We start from the raw sequence: 17,029 nt of genomic DNA, 5'->3' as shown, positions 1-17,029 counted from the left end.
TTACTCAACCACGTATTCTCAACGTTCCAGTTTAATTTCTTCATTTTACCAGTCAAGGAATCTTTTGATTGCAATGGGAAATACTGCAACGAAACATTGCACGTGTAAATAGCACCAGTACCCGAATTAAGGAAAACTTTCTATGTCAAACTAAATGAGATCTCACTTCCTGAGATATCTTGCACTGCAGCATGTTACGTAGTAAAACCAGACTTAGAAGTCCCCTTCCTGCAACTGCATCTACAGATTCGTCGAAGGTTTAGTTCATCCGCGCCGCCACGTAGGAATGATTATGTTGTCGTCACAAGAAACAGCAGAGAAAAGAAGCTGAGGTCATTGTATTGTGATTTATCCTAATACTCATGATCAGTCCATGCTTTGGTCAATGTTATTCGATACACGCTCTGGACTACCGCCTAGCTTGTGGTGGCGCGTTTGTGACCCTATCTTCGTAGAAATCGATGATCCTCTTCTTCTGCATGATCTCTCGTTCCCGGATGCGCGATGAAAGTTTGCGGTGTATGATATCATGAGTCTGAATTCGTCAATTCCATGGTAGTTATAAGGTTAACTCTCAGGATAGGTTCTGGATTTTGTTAAATTTTCTCGTGCGATCTTTTCGATTGACGACAATGGTCTCGTACATTCGAATCGGGGTTTCATATCTTGCCGCAGAACTTATCAGTGGTATGCGCTGCTCGAGATCCAAACAAGAAGTTCGATTATATTCATCTTTCAGTAGGAATCTTCCAGACATTATTGAGCCTTGATGAGTGACAAGACTTTAAGTAACATCACATTATTGATTATATATCTTTCGTCATCTTTTTGCCCATTAGTACAATCTATCCTCACCGCTCATACCAATCATACTATAAATTAAAAAAATAAAGTGAATGTTGTCATCCCAGCTGATAAAGGTCCATTTGCCGCCGTGGTAACAGCACGCTCTAGGGCAGACACACGACCTCGGTTGTAGAAACTCAGTTCGTCTGGTTTGGAATGGTACCGTACAAGCTTTACTCCTTAGTCCATCTCTTTTGCCATTTTTTGCGTTGATTTTGTGGTTGTTTCCGAGGGTTCTAGATTGGGTGGTTATTGGCGGGTGGAAAAGGAGGGAATTGTGGGGATGGGAATGAGATGGAGTGAATTTTGAGATAGATTGTGAAGAATATGAATGCTTATCTAGGTATATCGATTATATACATATATGTTAGCTATTTTGTTCTTTTAATAAGATATTATATTAACATAATATAATATATATTGAAAGCAGCCCCTAAGTGTCTGATTTTTACTACACTCAAATTGAATTTTTAAATTATATTATTCTTATTATTTGTACTATTCTTCTTATTCTTCTTATTCTTCTTATTCTTCTTATTCTTCTTATTCTTATATTAAAAATAAAAAGTATAAATAAATAAACTATATTGATAATAGAATATAGAGAATTTATATTATATCCAAAAAATCTTCAATTATGTTTTAGATATTATTATTATTATATATTAGAATATATAATAAAGATCAAATAATTAGAATAAGAAAGTTAAAGAGGAAAGAGATTTCTAAAAGATTTTTTAATTTTTTATATAATAATAATCGTCTTAGTTCAAGCTAGCCTTGAATTAAGATGTTATGTGATATTCGTCACAGGTATCAATACTCTCAAGAGAAATTCAGACATCGAACACCTCCTACAGAAAGCGTTGTGAATCACAGCGCTTCCAACACTTAGAGACATTTCAAATTTCATCATTATTTCTTTTCACAGTGATAGTGTATTTCTTCGTCGCATAACAAGTAATAAACACATTATAGCGGAAGCAAACAGCGCAAAATCCAGATCGTTCGTGTGTGCGCGCTTACAGTTGTTGGTCCGGTATGTCTTTTCAATTTCTCACCCCTCCCTAGAAGATAAGTATTGAGTCGATGTTGTACGAGGCCTGGTGATTTCTCCCTGGGCACCCAATGCTTTTAGCCTATCAAATTCGTTGAGAAACTTGGCCTTGTTTTTGATTCCCTCGTGGTTGAGTCCCAAGTCTCTTATTAATCCCTCATTGTCGAATCCCAAGTCTCTCCCTCGTGGTTGAATCCCAAGTCTCTCACTTCATTGTCGTATCCCGAGTCTCATCTCCTTTTTAATCATATTACAGGTTCTAGTGTTGATCCTTCGTTGTTGAGTCCCAATTCCCAATACTTTTTTGATAATGACTCAAGTTCCTACGTTGATCCCTCGTGTTCGGAACCCAAGCCTCCGCGCCAAGTCATACTCTTTCAATACCGATTCTCGTTTCCCTCGTTGTTGTAACCCAAGTCCCTTTCCCTCTTCCTCGTTGTCATATCCCTGGTCCACCTGACCCTAGACTATTCAATGACACAAGGCATGGATTGATGGGAGAAAACATGCTCAATTCTTAGTTTTATTACCATTATCGATGCTTCTGATCCCGCGCTTTAATTGATCAAATCAATTTTGAACAATTTCTTGGTCGGTCCGGCTGTCCCGGATGTTGATTTCAAATATTTTGTTGTGAAAGTGAAATAATACTCGCTGAACCGTGTCTGATCTTCCAAGGCGTTGTTCCATCTAAGACTGTGAAATAAAATGTGAGCGGCTTCAAAAAGTCGCATTTTCGACCTATCCATCTCAAGCCGTAAACTAATATATAGATTTAAAGTTTATGAATAATCGTACAAGTAGAATCTATGTAAGCACACAGAGCTGTTGATCCAGTATTCGATTTGTCGATGCCTTCCTTCACGAAGTCCATGTGATATTTCCTCTGAATTCCAGTTCGAAGGCGCACGCATCCTATCTCAAGCAAAATAATTTACACAAAGTCTGTAGAAATTCGACCATGTAAAGTCCGTTCCAGTAGAAATATAGCGTAAATATGAAGCCCAATCCAGCGTTGGCGCGTTGTTGGTTGATGATTGAAATCGAAAAGTTGTTGATTGAAGTGGGTTGTAAAGTTGAAGATTTATTTTTGAAAGCTTCAATTCTCGCGAAGGTAATTTGTGCGCCAGCAATACCCGAATATCACGTGTAGTATTAGGGTAACTATTCTACGGGAGTCAAGTCACCTACAAGTTGTTACAAGAGAGAAAGATCTCTCCAAATGTTGATTTTATATTTCAAGAAATTCAGGACTCTGGACCGACCAGTGGGTGTGCGGACTGACGGGACACTGCAAAGACAAACTTGTGAATATCCTTTAATACATTGAGTCAATTATTCCAGGAATTTTATAACTGTTCATCAGAGATGAAACAATCAAAACACAAATTCTGATATCGAACAATTGAAGAACGAACTTACTGAAAATATCGAAAATTGGAAAGTATCCCATCAACGTATGCAACCACTGGTGGTTCTGAGATTTGCGTTCAACGAGAGCCAACCATTTCAAAAGGAACTAAGAAAGAAGACGAAACGTCAGATATGCAACAAAACTTTTTAACTTGTGGTCTAGGCTTGGCCATGGGCACTAGACTGGCTATCCAGGGTCCGCCTATACATGGTTATGTGTTACTGCCGGGCAGGAGGCGGGATTGGGCATGCAGGGCTGATAAAGAAGACTTTTCCAATCTTCAGATGTGCAACAAAACTTCAATAACAGATTGGCCATCGGTTTGGGCTCGATAATATACTGGCTAAAATTGTACTTGAACCTTTTCAAATATGCAACAAAACAATTTGGTCATAGCATGCTTTAATAAAACCCCACATGGAGAAACTTGACAATATACCTCAAGTCTTGCGCTCGCGATTCTATTGGCTCCGTGAGATTGCTTACGTCAAATTCGATGTCCTTCAGATATGCAACAAACCGCTTAGAGTTGAACTTCCCACGTGGTCCTGATAGTGAATACAATAATCTGAGGGAAGCAGCCGTCTATTGCACATCTGAACTACCAGGCCACAATGTTAGATATCTACGCCAAAAGGATCCTTCCGATGAGCGAGTAGATGCGCGCCAATGGTTGAAAAAGACAAAGCTTATACGCCACTTGGTTATAAAACCGTTTCTGGTAGTCAGTTACATAAAAGTGAATTCATGGGTCGGGAGTTGGGGAACTCCACAACGGTACTTGAGATATGATAAGATCTCGAATATTTTGGAGAATGGACTTGTCCAATAGACTGACGAGCGCAAAGCTCGGGTCACCTTCCTCTCTCTTGCGCTCAACGAGAGCCAACCATTTTAGAGAGGCTAAAAAAAAATCAAACATTCAGATATGCAACAAAAACAACCTGTGTTTCGATTGTACCCAATAGATGAAAGAGCGCAAAGCTCGGGTCACTTTTTCTCTCTCCCTTTCCTTCAGATTCTACGAGAGCCAACCATTTCCAGAGACGCTAAAAAAAAGGTCAAACATTCAGATATGCAACGAAACTTCTCAAAATCCTGTATGTATCCAATAATTTGACGAGCTCAAAGCTTGGATCTCCTGATTCTGGCTCTTTTTCTTCTGCGCTCGCGAGAGCCAACCATTTCAAACGGAGCTAAAAAACGATCCAACTTTCAGATATGCAACAAAACTGCTCAAGAGTTGTATATACCCAATAGCTTGACGAGCGCAAAGCTCAGGTCACTTTTTTTCCTTTGCGCTCAACGAGAGCCAACCATTCCAAATGGAGCCAACAAAAGGTTCAAACTTTCAGATATGCAACAAAAGATTTGTGCTGGATTTCCACGCGCGAGCCACGCGCGAGCCACGCGCGGGCCACGTCGGTAAGGCTGACAGCAATAGTGAATAACTTTGAGGATGTAATGTTGCATATCTGAATTTCTGACCCTTGCCCAATGTCGGAAGGGCTGGTTTCGTAGAGGCGCAAGCTGATCCTGGCCTTTGCAATTGGCTTTCAAGTGGCCAGGCACAAGGTGTTCGTCTGAAATATTGAGGACGAGATAAAAGCGCAGAAGTTAACACAGGACGACATAGTATAAACATACAAAGCGACAACTTGAAGGATTAGCGCAAAGCTTGTGACAGTTTTCGCTCTGGGGAATGGCCACGAATCAAAATGATTTTCAATGAAGATCAATGAAGAACAAACAAGCAACTGTGGGCAATCATAATTAATTACCCAGTATATAGTTTGCTCCAATAACTCGAGACGTCATTTTCGCCAGCATCAATGTGTTTGGGAGCTGCTCAGTAGATCTATCACTGAGATATTATGCCACATCCAGTAAGGAAAAGTACCAAGACAAGAAGGTTGAGTCTTTCAATTGCAAAAATCCTTCGAAAATGGGTTTCGACAACTCTTCATAGCTGTAGTTCAAGAAAAGATTACGTGATTCAACTGGCATTGGTATTGCACTTGCAACGGCGTACATCCCTTATCGGACACAAATTTGCGCTGTAAGACGGCCTCGCTACTACACATTGAATTTAAAAATAGGAGTGAGATATATCTAGCTATAACCTACAGAATAAGAGTCACTGGTAGCGTATCCATTCCGTCTGGTACACCCCATGAAAGTTCTAAATCTGATTGTGCAATGGGCCGAAGATCTTCCCCGAGAAGGAAAGCCATGGGCGGGTTTTGCTTGAAGCCAATCCATGAGACATTGTTGTCATCATATCAATAGGCTAAGCATTTCGTCAACAGATCTACCAGAATTACCTTTCTGCGCACCATTTCATGTTCAACGCAGATTTCTTTGGAACGCATGTCGTTGAATTTGACGTTTGAATTAGCGAGTGTGATTACATAAATGCTTACTCACAAGTAACTCATTCCACCACCACATTGACGACCGAGCAATCGAAAAGTGTGTTTTCATGAATCTTTTCTTTGACTACCTATCAGCATCAATTTTTAATATAAGAATAAGAATAATAAAAAGATTAAAAATAATACAAATAATAAGAACGATGTAAATAGTAAGAACAATATAAATAATAAGAGCGATATAAATAATAAGAACGATACAAATAATAAGAACAATCTAAATAATAAGAATGATGGTTATAGATAATAAGAATAATATAAATAATAAAAACAATATAATTTAATAATTTAACTTGAGTATAATGAGGATTAACGGTTTAAGGGCTACCCCCTATATATATTATATTATATTAATATGATATTTATTAAAAGAATAACATAGCAAATATGTATAGTGAAAATCTCTCATTATATAAATATAATCGGTATATAGAACTCTGAGTCAAGAAAATTAAGACTTTTGCAAGTGTGGCCATAGGTTAATTGATAGATACCTACCTACAAAACTGTAGGAATTCCTCTAGTGACTGTTTGTAAATCTGTATATGCAAGCTGAATTGCTGCTCTCTCTAACTCCTGGTAAACCCTCATTGAAATCATTATCATGCTCGTAGTCTACACCCCCTGTGTGTTGAGATCCATCTAGTACTGTATAGATTTCTTTATAGCGTCATAAATCCCTATAATTGTCAGCGATTGAATCAAATCCCAGCGAGTTCATCGAACTTACTAGCAACATCTGGTACGTTAAACTTCTCAAACATCAATGGCATATGGATGCCCCAACCGGCGACTCTAGCCACAGGTGCCTCCATTCTCAAAAATGTCTCCTTATCCCCTTGTATGCTTGCAGCAACTTCCGCACCAATGCCGGCATTTATCATACTTTCATGCACTACTACACATCTTCCTGTCTTCCTTACACTTTTTAATACCGTCTCTTTATCCCATGGATAAACCGTTCGCAGATCGATCAATTCGATATTTATACCGAAATCCTTTTCTGCAGCTTGTAGTGCAGCGGAGCATGTATACATAGGATGACCGTAAGATATCAAAGTCAGATCCTTTCCGGGCTTGACCACTTCTGCCACCGAGAGAGGCAGTGTGTACGCATCTACTGGGACCTGCTCGACAGCTGCTCGGTACAGTGCCTTAGGTTCCATAAAGATACACGGATCTGGACTTTGTATGGCGGAAAGAAGAAGACCTTTCGCTTGGATTGGCGATCGTGGCATTATGACTCGAAGACCGGGAATATGCGTGAATAGGGATTCGGGAGATTGAGAATGATATCTGTTGGAATCTCTTCATTAGTCTGCGTTGCGTCAAAATAGATCATGGAAGTAAAAACGAACAAAGCGCCATGTCCCACTGCACCACAGGGCATTCTAACAGTGAGTCCACCCAATCCTCTCCCATATTCTCCATCTCTATATCTCCATTTTGCTGCCTCATTGACCAATTGATCAAAAGCCGGATATACATAATCAGCGAACTGGATTTCTGCGACAGCCTTCATACCTTCCGCCGCCGCTCCAATCGCGAATCCTATTATTCCTTGTTCGCACAATGGCGTATTGAAAACTCTTTCTGATCCATATTGCTCTGCAAGTCCAGTGCTGCAACGAAATACCCCTCCAAATCCTACGTCTTCACCAAAAACCATAGTTGTTTCATCTTTGGATAATGCGAGTGATAATGCATCATTGATTGATTGGAATAGGTTCATTCGTTTCGTGGCACCATTTCGTATTTCCGGTGAAAGCTCTGGATTCTGCAACGCACTAGATGAAGTATGGCTTAAGATAGCAGTTGATCCATAATCAACTGCCTTATTTAGTTTTGCTTGCGGAGGATGTGTGGAGTATGATCTTGGGAATCTCGAATTGTGGACAACACCTAAGGGTTTCAGCGGTTTGACCAAGGAAGTCGATAATCTTGAAGTTATTCGCATGATGGATAGGAGTTATGATCACAAGTACGACGTTCTACGACGTTGGATGAAATGATTGTATTGTTTTAAAAAAATTCCATGATAGTGATGAAAGTACATTGTTGATGTACAGTTACAAAACGCGGAGAAATCTGGGGTAGCCGTTTGTAACCACATCTAAGCGTTTGATTGATAAACCGATAAACCGATAGATCTCGTAGCACGTGTTTGGCGACGGGATCTAAGCGCCAAGCTATTATAGACCAGCCCCCAAATTTATGCGGATGAGGATGTTGCTGTGGAAACAAGATAATAATCCTGGAAATTCGATGCGCATACGTATGTTGAGCATACAGATTTTTCTGATGCATGATCAGCACGAGCACGATTCATTGTACATATAAACCATGTCAATTCTATAATTTAGTTATTCTGGGAAATCTGTTTTACTTATCATCTGCGAGAACTGGAGGAGGAGAGAATGGCTGGGGACGCGACTGAACGACCACATAGAAAGAGTACGTTACACGAAAAACGACGAGCAGAACGACGAACGAAGGCTATTGTCGCAGAATCAGAGGCGGCTTCTGAACCAACTGGATCGCAAACTTTATCAATTGATTCCATAGCAAGATTAAATGATTCCCTTGAGCGAGAGAAGAGGAGGGAGGAGAGGAGGAAATCAAGATCGCGACCACCAGTGAAGGAAGATCATGGACGATCGAGGGAACGAGGTTCGCCCAGTAAAGATAGAAGACGAAAAGAGCGCGGTTATGCGACTGAGGATTCTAGTTCGCCGATTAAAAATAGAAGGAGAGAACGCGATTATGATGAGATTCCTGGATCACCAAGTAGAGAAAGAAGGAGACGAAACGAATATACCGATGATGAATCTGGTTCGCCAAGAAAGGACAGAAGGAGACAAGAAAAGGGATATAACGATGATGAATCTGGATACCCTGGCAAAGATGCGAAATTTAGAGACGAAACAGCGGCAGAAACAGCTGCACGACTTCAAAAGCTGAGAAAGCAAAACGGCATTTCCGAACCAAAACCAAAACTAAAGCCGAAGCCAAATGCGCCGCGTAAAGAGGAACGGAGTTTGAAAATACCAAACACATATACAGATGACGAGACTATCTATGAGAAACCTCGGAAAGAGCCAAAAGGAAAGAAACGGAGAGTTGTTAGTGGAGCACTTTTGGAAGAAGGTGAAGGGGAGTTGAAGCAACGAAGAATGTTTAGTGGCGCAGAACTGAAAAATGATCTGAGACATCTGAAAGGGTTGAGAGGTGGATATGCGCCTACTGAATCAAGCTATCCTGACAAGTACATCGAAAGCGACGAAGATTTTAGAAAAAGGCGGAAACGTATCTGTGAGTTTTCAAACTCAAGGTCGAAGGAGTCAATTTTGAGAGCTGATAATGTATTTAGGGATGGGAATTGGCATTGGCATAGTAATTTTGATAATTATAATAGCAGTTGCAGTAAGCGCCAGCAAAAAGCATACATCAAGTTCTTCCTCATCTACAGCCCCTGCAACAGAAAGTGGAACTCCTTCAAATTCAAATCTTGATGGGATGTCAGAAAGTGATATCCCGGTTGCAGCCCAAGGAACATATTTGGACCCATTTACATGGTACGATACATTGGATTTCAATGTCACATACACGAATGAGACTGTTGGAGATCTTCCGGTTATGGGTTTGAATACCTCATACAGCGATGATGTAGCACCAAATTCCAAGGCACCAAAGTTGTCTGCCGCGTGGGGAGCTTATACTTCAAGACCAGCTAGAGGTGTCAATTTAGGTGGCTGGCTTTCTATCGAACCTTTCATCACACCGTCCCTTTTCAACTCTTACTCATCAGCTGATGGAATCATTGATGAGTGGACACTGACTACTAAATTGGGTGCAACTGCGGCTGCATCTACCCTTGAGAAACACTATGCAACCTTCGTTTCCGAGCAAACATTTGCCGACATTGCCGCTGCTGGACTGGACCACGTTCGTATCCCTTACTCGTACTGGGCTGTGATAACCTACGATGATGACCCCTATGTTTTCCGCACCTCATGGCGTTATCTCCTTCGTGGTATAGAATGGGCTCGCAAATATGGTCTTCGCATCAACCTGGATCTTCATGCACTTCCTGGATCTCAAAATGGTTGGAATCACTCCGGCCGTCAAGGAGCTATTGGTTGGTTAAACGGAACTAATGGCGACCTAAATGCTCAACGCAGTATCGAGATTCACGATCGGCTCTCTAAGTTCTTCGCTCAAGACCGCTATAAGAACATTATTAGTTTCTATGGCCTCGCTAATGAACCTAGAATGACATCTCTTGACGTCAATGATGTCTTAAACTGGACATCTACCGTCACTGACATCGTCGTGAAGAATGGTATCTCCGCATATGTCGTTATTGGAGACGGGTTCCGTGGACTCGAGAATTGGCAGGGCGACTTGACAAGTTATGATAATCTAATCTTAGATGTTCATCAATACGTCATTTTCAATAGCGGACAGATTCTTTACAACCATACAGAGAAAGTAAATTATGCTTGTAGTGGTTGGACTCAACAAACGGAGATATCTATGAACACAAGTACAGGATTTGGGCCCACGATGGTTGCTGAATGGTCTCAAGCCGATACGGATTGTGCGACCTTTCTCACGAATGTCAATCAAGGAAATAGATGGGAAGGAACATATGATACCGGAGACTCATCGACACAACAAACGACGCCAGATTGTCCAACACAGGATAGCACATGTAGTTGTACCAATGCGAATGCAGATCCAAGTACCTACAGTGATACATACAAGAGCTTTTTGAAAATGTTTGCCGAAGCGCAGATGTATAGTTTCGAATTAGGCTGGGGCTGGTTTTATTGGACGTGGGCTACGGAGACTAGTGAGGGTGGTGGCACACAGTGGAGTAAGTTCCCTACTCCTCGCGTCTGCAGGACTCCTATTCCCCATACGGAGAATGGAATGAAAGGAGCGATCAAGGACCAAGGCACGAAGAAAATCACTGGATGACTGCTAACAGATTGGTTAAATAGGCTACCAAAGAGGATTAGCAGCCGGCATCCTGCCAAAGCTAGCATACGATCCGGACTTTAGATGTTCATCAACAGTCCCGAGCTTCAGCGCATTGCCTGAATACTATTAAGCAATATCTGTCAGCTACTCGACCAAGTTGGTGACGGTTGTAGAAAGTAGATATATATAAAAATTGAATGCACAGCGCGAGCGATTGGTGTAATTCTACGACGATATGAATGACGTACGCATATAGAGGATTTGACCACATTTTTGAAACTTCGCGGCATAATTCCAGGAATATGGAGAGAATTAATTGCATTTGTTTATGAACATGACAATATAAGCTGGAGCTGTGGAACTAATGGGCGGAAGCTGTGTTTTGGAGGCATGTTATAGAGCCTGCGAGAAAATCGTTGTGCCAAGGTGTTTACGGAAAAGTTGCAGTATGGCGTAATGGGGGTCTCCTAAACAGGGCTAATTCTCAAATTATATGGTTGTATAGGAGGATTTGTACGGTAGCACGAGAGAATGAAAGTGATTGAATGGTGTGAACTGGAACAATTATCAGTTGGTAGAATTAAATCCATTAAGACAGTTATATCAATTGGTTTAATCATAGGGCTTTGAAGGGGGAGTTGAAGGTCACAACATGTCTCCCCTTTGGTATCTACTTCCACTCCCACTCCCACTCCCACTCCCAGGCCCTCACAACAACGTGTGCAATGCGCACTCTAACTTGGTAGATTGTATGGATTTAACTGAATTCTGTTCCAATTCTTAGCAGCTGGGCATGATTTGGTTTTTTCTCCTAATGTATATGTGTTCACAAGTTTTAAAGTTCTAAATTGTTTTGGTTAGTCAAGTACTAAGAGTCTTAGCCTCAGAATATCTCCATGTTCTCTGCGATCTAACCCCAACTATCACATATCTTTCAACCAGAGGAATTAGCGCTTCTAGAAAAGTAGTTTTTTGTAGATCACTTCCTGTCATTTAACGTGGAGAGCAAGGAATCTATAACGAGGGCTCCAATCAAAATCAATTGTAATTAATCCTGATCCACTTGTTTTCTTCCTAAAGCACTACGGTGGTTTAGATGATTTAAAGCATCGAACTATGACATGCATCATCATTCAAGTGAGTAGATAAAGGCATTATGTTGGATCGATTACCAAACTTCATGGCCTTGGTCATCTGCCTAATACACTCACCTTATGAATCAAGACAAGCCAAGATTCTTTTGGTTCGGTCATTCCTAGGACGAAATTCTTGGCCAAAAGCTAAACTCAACCTCCTTACTATATTATATATATATATATGTTTGCTCCCCAGTAATCACAAAGATTCCAACACACAACTTCCATTGAAAAACAACATACAATGGCGCTCCTCATTACCCCCTCTTCTGCGATGGCAACAATCACTGTGACTAAGACCCTATATGACATCGTTTCATTAACTACGTTAAGCACCATCATCAGCCATAGTCTCACTGCAGATATCGCTGATACTACACGAACCATTTCCATCAACGGCACAACATCCACATTTTCACCTGTGAGTACAGATGATTGACTAATGCTATGGTGCAATTGCCCTCTGCTTTTGTATCCCATGCTCATTTTACTTTTGCTTCCTAATAGAGTATTGGATCCTCGTTTTGTTACTTGTCTCGCGAAATCTATGCTTAGTAGGCAATACTAACACTCCGACCCCGCAGTTTGCCTCTCTCACAAACAACTTATCAAATATAACCACATCAACAACCACAAAAACAGACCATGCATCGAATCCTTGGTGTATGACTTTGTTAACTGTGCCAGTAGTATTACTTTTGGGTATTATCTGGGGCACGATTCTCCACGTCTTCTCGGAAAATGAAAGTCGATGGATTTATTTCCTACGCTACGGCATAAATGCCGATATCAGAGCTGAGGAAGACAAGGCATCCAAGGAAAGAAAACTAAGAGAAGCGGAGTTGAAAGAACAGTTTGAAGAACAGTTGAGGAGATTAGATGAAGAGCAAGCTGTAAACCGGAAAAAACTAGATGAAGAGAATGGTGCGTGGGACAAAAGATACAATGATATCATTCAGAAATCTGTCGATTTCTCCCGCATCGTTCGTTTTAAATCCAGAGCTTTGAACTTTTCTTTGGAAAGGGATGAGTTACACATGAGCGATGATTATGCTCGGTTCGAAGCTACAGACGGACAGAAAAAACTTACGGATTTAGAGATACTCAAGATATTGATTCTCGAACATGAAGAAAAGTATGTCAGAGAAATAGAATGGTCGTTGAAGCATCCAGTGGAGTTTCGAAGGCTTCAAAAAGAATCAGGTTATCTTATTGATCACACGTTCAAGGTAGAAAAACGGATGCGAGTGGAAAGGAATGACCCTGTAGCTGATGAACGGGACAGGGTAGAGATGTGTGAGAAGTTTGGATGGGACCCAACCGATCCCTTCTACAAACTACCCTATACCCAATAGATTTCTGAAACTTTTATTAGATCTTCTCGATTTTTTTATTTTGTTAGATATATAAATTTATCATGATACGAATTCTATTTTTTAATTGATTGTCTGAAAATTTTTCATTCTCGCATTGATTGTAAGAAGAATTGACGAAGCTTGTATCATGACTTGCGCTCAGAATGTGACGATATCATATAGAGGTTTGAGATCGTCATCCAGCTGCCAGCGCAGCGCTGCGCTGCTCTCCATTTTTCAGCGCCCAATCACGTGATGTACAAGACACTCAGATCTCGGCAGCCCCCCCCCTATCCGAGCCGAGAAACAATGCGTGGAGTTTGGAACATCAAAGCCACCAAATCATAAGTGGGTCATGTTCGATGAGCATATAGGATTTTTTCCAAGCTAGTCTGCAATCCACGATCCGAGACTTTCCTTCTTTTGATAGTGGAATTACAGCGGGCGAAATCTTGAACTAAATGTCGTACAGGACAAAAAAACAAGTTAGTCAGTTGTCAAAAAATACATTCAAGGTAATGATACTCACAATTTTTTTCCAAAAACGACTTCCAAGGCTAGAGCCGGCTTTCTTTTGCTTCTCCGGGTTCCCCAGAGATTATACTTACACTTGCGAGTATATTCTCCGAGCGATCTGGTTGGTTCCCCAGGTTCGGGCTTTCTTTGGCTTCTCCCGAATTACTCGAAGTACACATGACGGTAACTTTGAGCGATATTCCCTCAATCTAAGAGAACTTGTTGATTGAAAAAATAAAGAGTGATCACTTAGCTCCTCGTGAGAGGGTACCCAGCTAGCACGACGTGGACGTGTGATCGAGACTAGCCTCCCTGTACACCCAAAGGTTAGCATTTAATCATAAAAGGAATATAATCACCTTGTTATGTTTTGTCTACCCCCGGGCAGGTAGAGTGTCGCCGATGCCTGGTATCCTAGCTGCGAACTCTAGGTAATATTGGCTCCCATCGTGTTTATAGTGCGGCCGATAAGGCACTGTCGTCGTTGATGCCGGGTATCCTAGCTGCGAACTCTAGGTAATACTGGGCTCCCCATTATATCTATGTTTATAGTGCGGATTGGCGCACTGGCGTCGATGCCTGGTATCCTAGCTGCGTAATCTAGGTAATATTGGCGCCCATTGTCGAGGAAGTTTAGAGACCACACTCCGAAGAGATCGGTCTTGTCTCGAGTCGATTCGCCTGGTATCCCGGGTGACAAGGCCGGGTGATATTGGCCCCATATGCTTATAGTCGCACTCCGAAGAGGTCGGACTTGTCGATGTTGTGTTGAAGTAAAGTGTATGAAATAAATTGTATGAGAGGGGATTATGAGATGTGAGATGTGAAAAAAAGATAATTGAAAAAAGGAAAGTATGAACAAGTCGAGACTTTACTGAAGAAAAAGAAAAGAGAAATCTACAGGAGTAGAGACCACCTTATATACCTTTCGAGGCCTTAGTCTCGTTTGTTAGTTCACGAGAAAATCTTCAAACACGTTGCATCTATTTCAAAGATGATATGGCTTTTACGATTCTAGTTGTTTCGAGTCCGTAGATATGCGAGAATGTCGTGCCTATCATTCATATTTTTGACATCACGAGTACACAAAATCGATAGTACATGTCAGAAATAGCACATGGCATCACTAGTACATAAAATCGATAGTACGTGATCTTAGTCTATTCTCCATGCAAATCCGGGGTAAAATCAACTCGCTGTCCCCATCTGCCGCATCCAATTGGACAAGAAATTCATGTGATAAGAAAATTGATGTCAAACCCAAGTCTAACGGAAGAGAAATGTCATATACACTCGGTACAATTCGGAAAATGTTTATTCTCTTTGACCACATATCCCCATCAATCTCTACTAGATCTACTAGATCCACAGGTACAGGGTGTCTTGCTCTTCGGGAAACTCCCTTTTACCCGATGAGCTCGGCTCCAGAGCCGATTGTTAGTATCTTTACATGTACTAGATAGACGATCTGTTTTAGTCTCCGCTTATTGGGGTTTAGTGACATGATATAGGCACCGATTGTAAAGCATTTGACCTGAAAATTATTTTCATCAACAGATTCAGGAGTCTAACCGAAGAATTTTCTCATCAAGTGATCAACTAGTAGTTAAATGTCGGGAAAATACTCTCATTTCATGCACCAGCTATCCTTATCTGACCCGAAAGAGTCATCTCTCGGAATCGGGCTGTGTTGGATGTGAAACTTAGTTTTTTTCCTCCTGACTATGGAAGCTAAGGAAGATGCTAAGTCACCCCAGATTTTCGGAAGAACACTATGTCACACTCAAACGTAAACAAGTCAGAAATACCTAGAATTTTCCACTCATTTATACTCCACATAGTTCAAAATACTTACGAAGATTCTAGGTCTTCGTAAAAGGCAGTAGAAACGAAGATTCACTCCGCCCCTTTTCCCTTTACCGGTCAAGGTGACGATATTGTAACAGCAAATATCTTCCGGTATTCCCCCAAGAAATTTCTTCATGGCCCGAAATAGAGACAGAATCATTGTAGGAAGGTACATATTACGAATCACAAGCCACACATATTACTACAATTCAAACCAACCCGAATAAGAAAGCGAAAAAGGAAATCGAGATCCTCAATAGATCTCTCCATCTCTTATGTAATAAAATTGCTTACTTTAAGCTAGCCTTGAAAATAAGCACGCGTATTGAGTTAACACATAGGAGACATATGTTACTAGTCACAATATACATCCCTTCCGATATCCTCGCATTCCGCTTTCCGGTCTTCGCAAGCAATGACCGTATATCCGCGATAAAAGTTGAAGTTCGGAGTTGGAATCAGATTAGGGTATTCAATAGTCCAGTTTGTTGTCCAACAAGAGTTTGTATATCTATCTAAAATCAGTTAGAAAATCTGAAGATAGTTCAATAGTCGGATCAAATTCGATATCTCAGATGATTTGAGAAAAAATAGAGAATAAATTGGGTTGAGAATTCGGTAATTGTCATTGTTAGACTGCAAGCCGGACTATTGAATACTCTGTAATTAACCTAATAGCTTCGATCATCGTTTCTTCCGCATTCACACGAGAATAACCTCACTGATCTTCCAGCATTTTAAAGCTCTGCAAAATCTAGATTTTTCTGACCCCTTACCTTGCTCCCTTCCTTCTCCCCTACAAAAAACTACAAACCCAATATTTCCTCTACTGTCATGACACATCTCAGCTCATTAGAGTACCTAAAGACTAGCAAGTCACTTGACAAGCCCACCTTTGTACAACACCCACACTTATTCGACAATCACCCTTACCACCCCCCCCCCCTTCCCCCAAAAAGAAAATCTCATCAACTTTCCTTTCCCTTCCTTTCCTTTCATTTCATCTCATCACAAGTCATCACTCATCACTTCCACTTCCATTTCCTTCCACACCCACACCCACGCCTATACCCTATTCTTCCCCAACCATCAATATCCATCTTATCCCATTTACAACATAACATAACAAAACATCACAGAATAATTACAAATAACCAAAATAGAGTTTGCACCACGAAAATATTCCATCCCTCGGCAAGATCAACTCCGGCAGCCCCCTAGAATCTACCATTTCAATTCACACAATCCAATTGCAAATCTTTCTTTCATCGAAAGTAACCGCATGACACTGCACTGTTCATTACCTGTTACCTTGGGAAAGAAGCGAAGCGAAGCGAAGCGAGGGGGGCACGGGATAAGGTTATGCCTAGGTATGCTGAAAAGCGATATTTATAGCGAGGATATAAGAAAGGAGAAGAAGTCTGCAGAAGACAATGAAT

At 41.0% G+C, this 17,029-nt stretch overlaps 3 protein-coding genes across 3 annotated transcripts; 2 read left to right on the top strand and 1 right to left on the bottom strand.

Annotated features, from left to right (window-relative positions):
* Positions 1 to 6,391: 6,391 nt before the first annotated feature.
* Positions 6,392 to 7,706, bottom strand: EAE97_006715 (uncharacterized protein; the record flags this gene model as incomplete). Its single annotated transcript, XM_038877228.1, has 3 exons — positions 6,392 to 6,429; positions 6,480 to 7,045; positions 7,108 to 7,706. The coding sequence occupies 3 exons, from the start codon at positions 7,704 to 7,706 to the stop codon at positions 6,392 to 6,394; spliced, it is 1,203 nt and encodes a 400-aa protein (XP_038732160.1).
* Positions 7,707 to 7,981: 275 nt separating this feature from the next.
* On the top strand, positions 7,982 to 11,321 carry EAE97_006714 (uncharacterized protein). Its single transcript, XM_038877227.1, has 3 exons — positions 7,982 to 9,061; positions 9,120 to 10,628; positions 10,756 to 11,321. Exons 1-3 carry the CDS (start codon positions 8,167 to 8,169, stop codon positions 10,863 to 10,865), a joined length of 2,514 nt encoding a protein of 837 aa, XP_038732159.1. The 5' UTR covers positions 7,982 to 8,166; the 3' UTR covers positions 10,866 to 11,321.
* Positions 11,322 to 12,115: 794 nt separating this feature from the next.
* On the top strand, positions 12,116 to 13,226 carry EAE97_006713 (uncharacterized protein; the record flags this gene model as incomplete). Its single annotated transcript, XM_038877226.1, has 2 exons — positions 12,116 to 12,292; positions 12,456 to 13,226. The coding sequence occupies 2 exons, from the start codon at positions 12,116 to 12,118 to the stop codon at positions 13,224 to 13,226; spliced, it is 948 nt and encodes a 315-aa protein (XP_038732158.1).
* Positions 13,227 to 17,029: the final 3,803 nt, after the last annotated feature.

The sequence above is a fragment of the Botrytis byssoidea genome (assembly GCF_014898295.1).
Source record: "Botrytis byssoidea strain MUCL 94 chromosome Unknown BBYS_012, whole genome shotgun sequence".
Taxonomy (NCBI): domain Eukaryota; kingdom Fungi; phylum Ascomycota; class Leotiomycetes; order Helotiales; family Sclerotiniaceae; genus Botrytis; species Botrytis byssoidea.
Note: the sequence above shows the minus strand (reverse complement) of the source record. Positions and strands in the feature narration are given on the sequence as shown.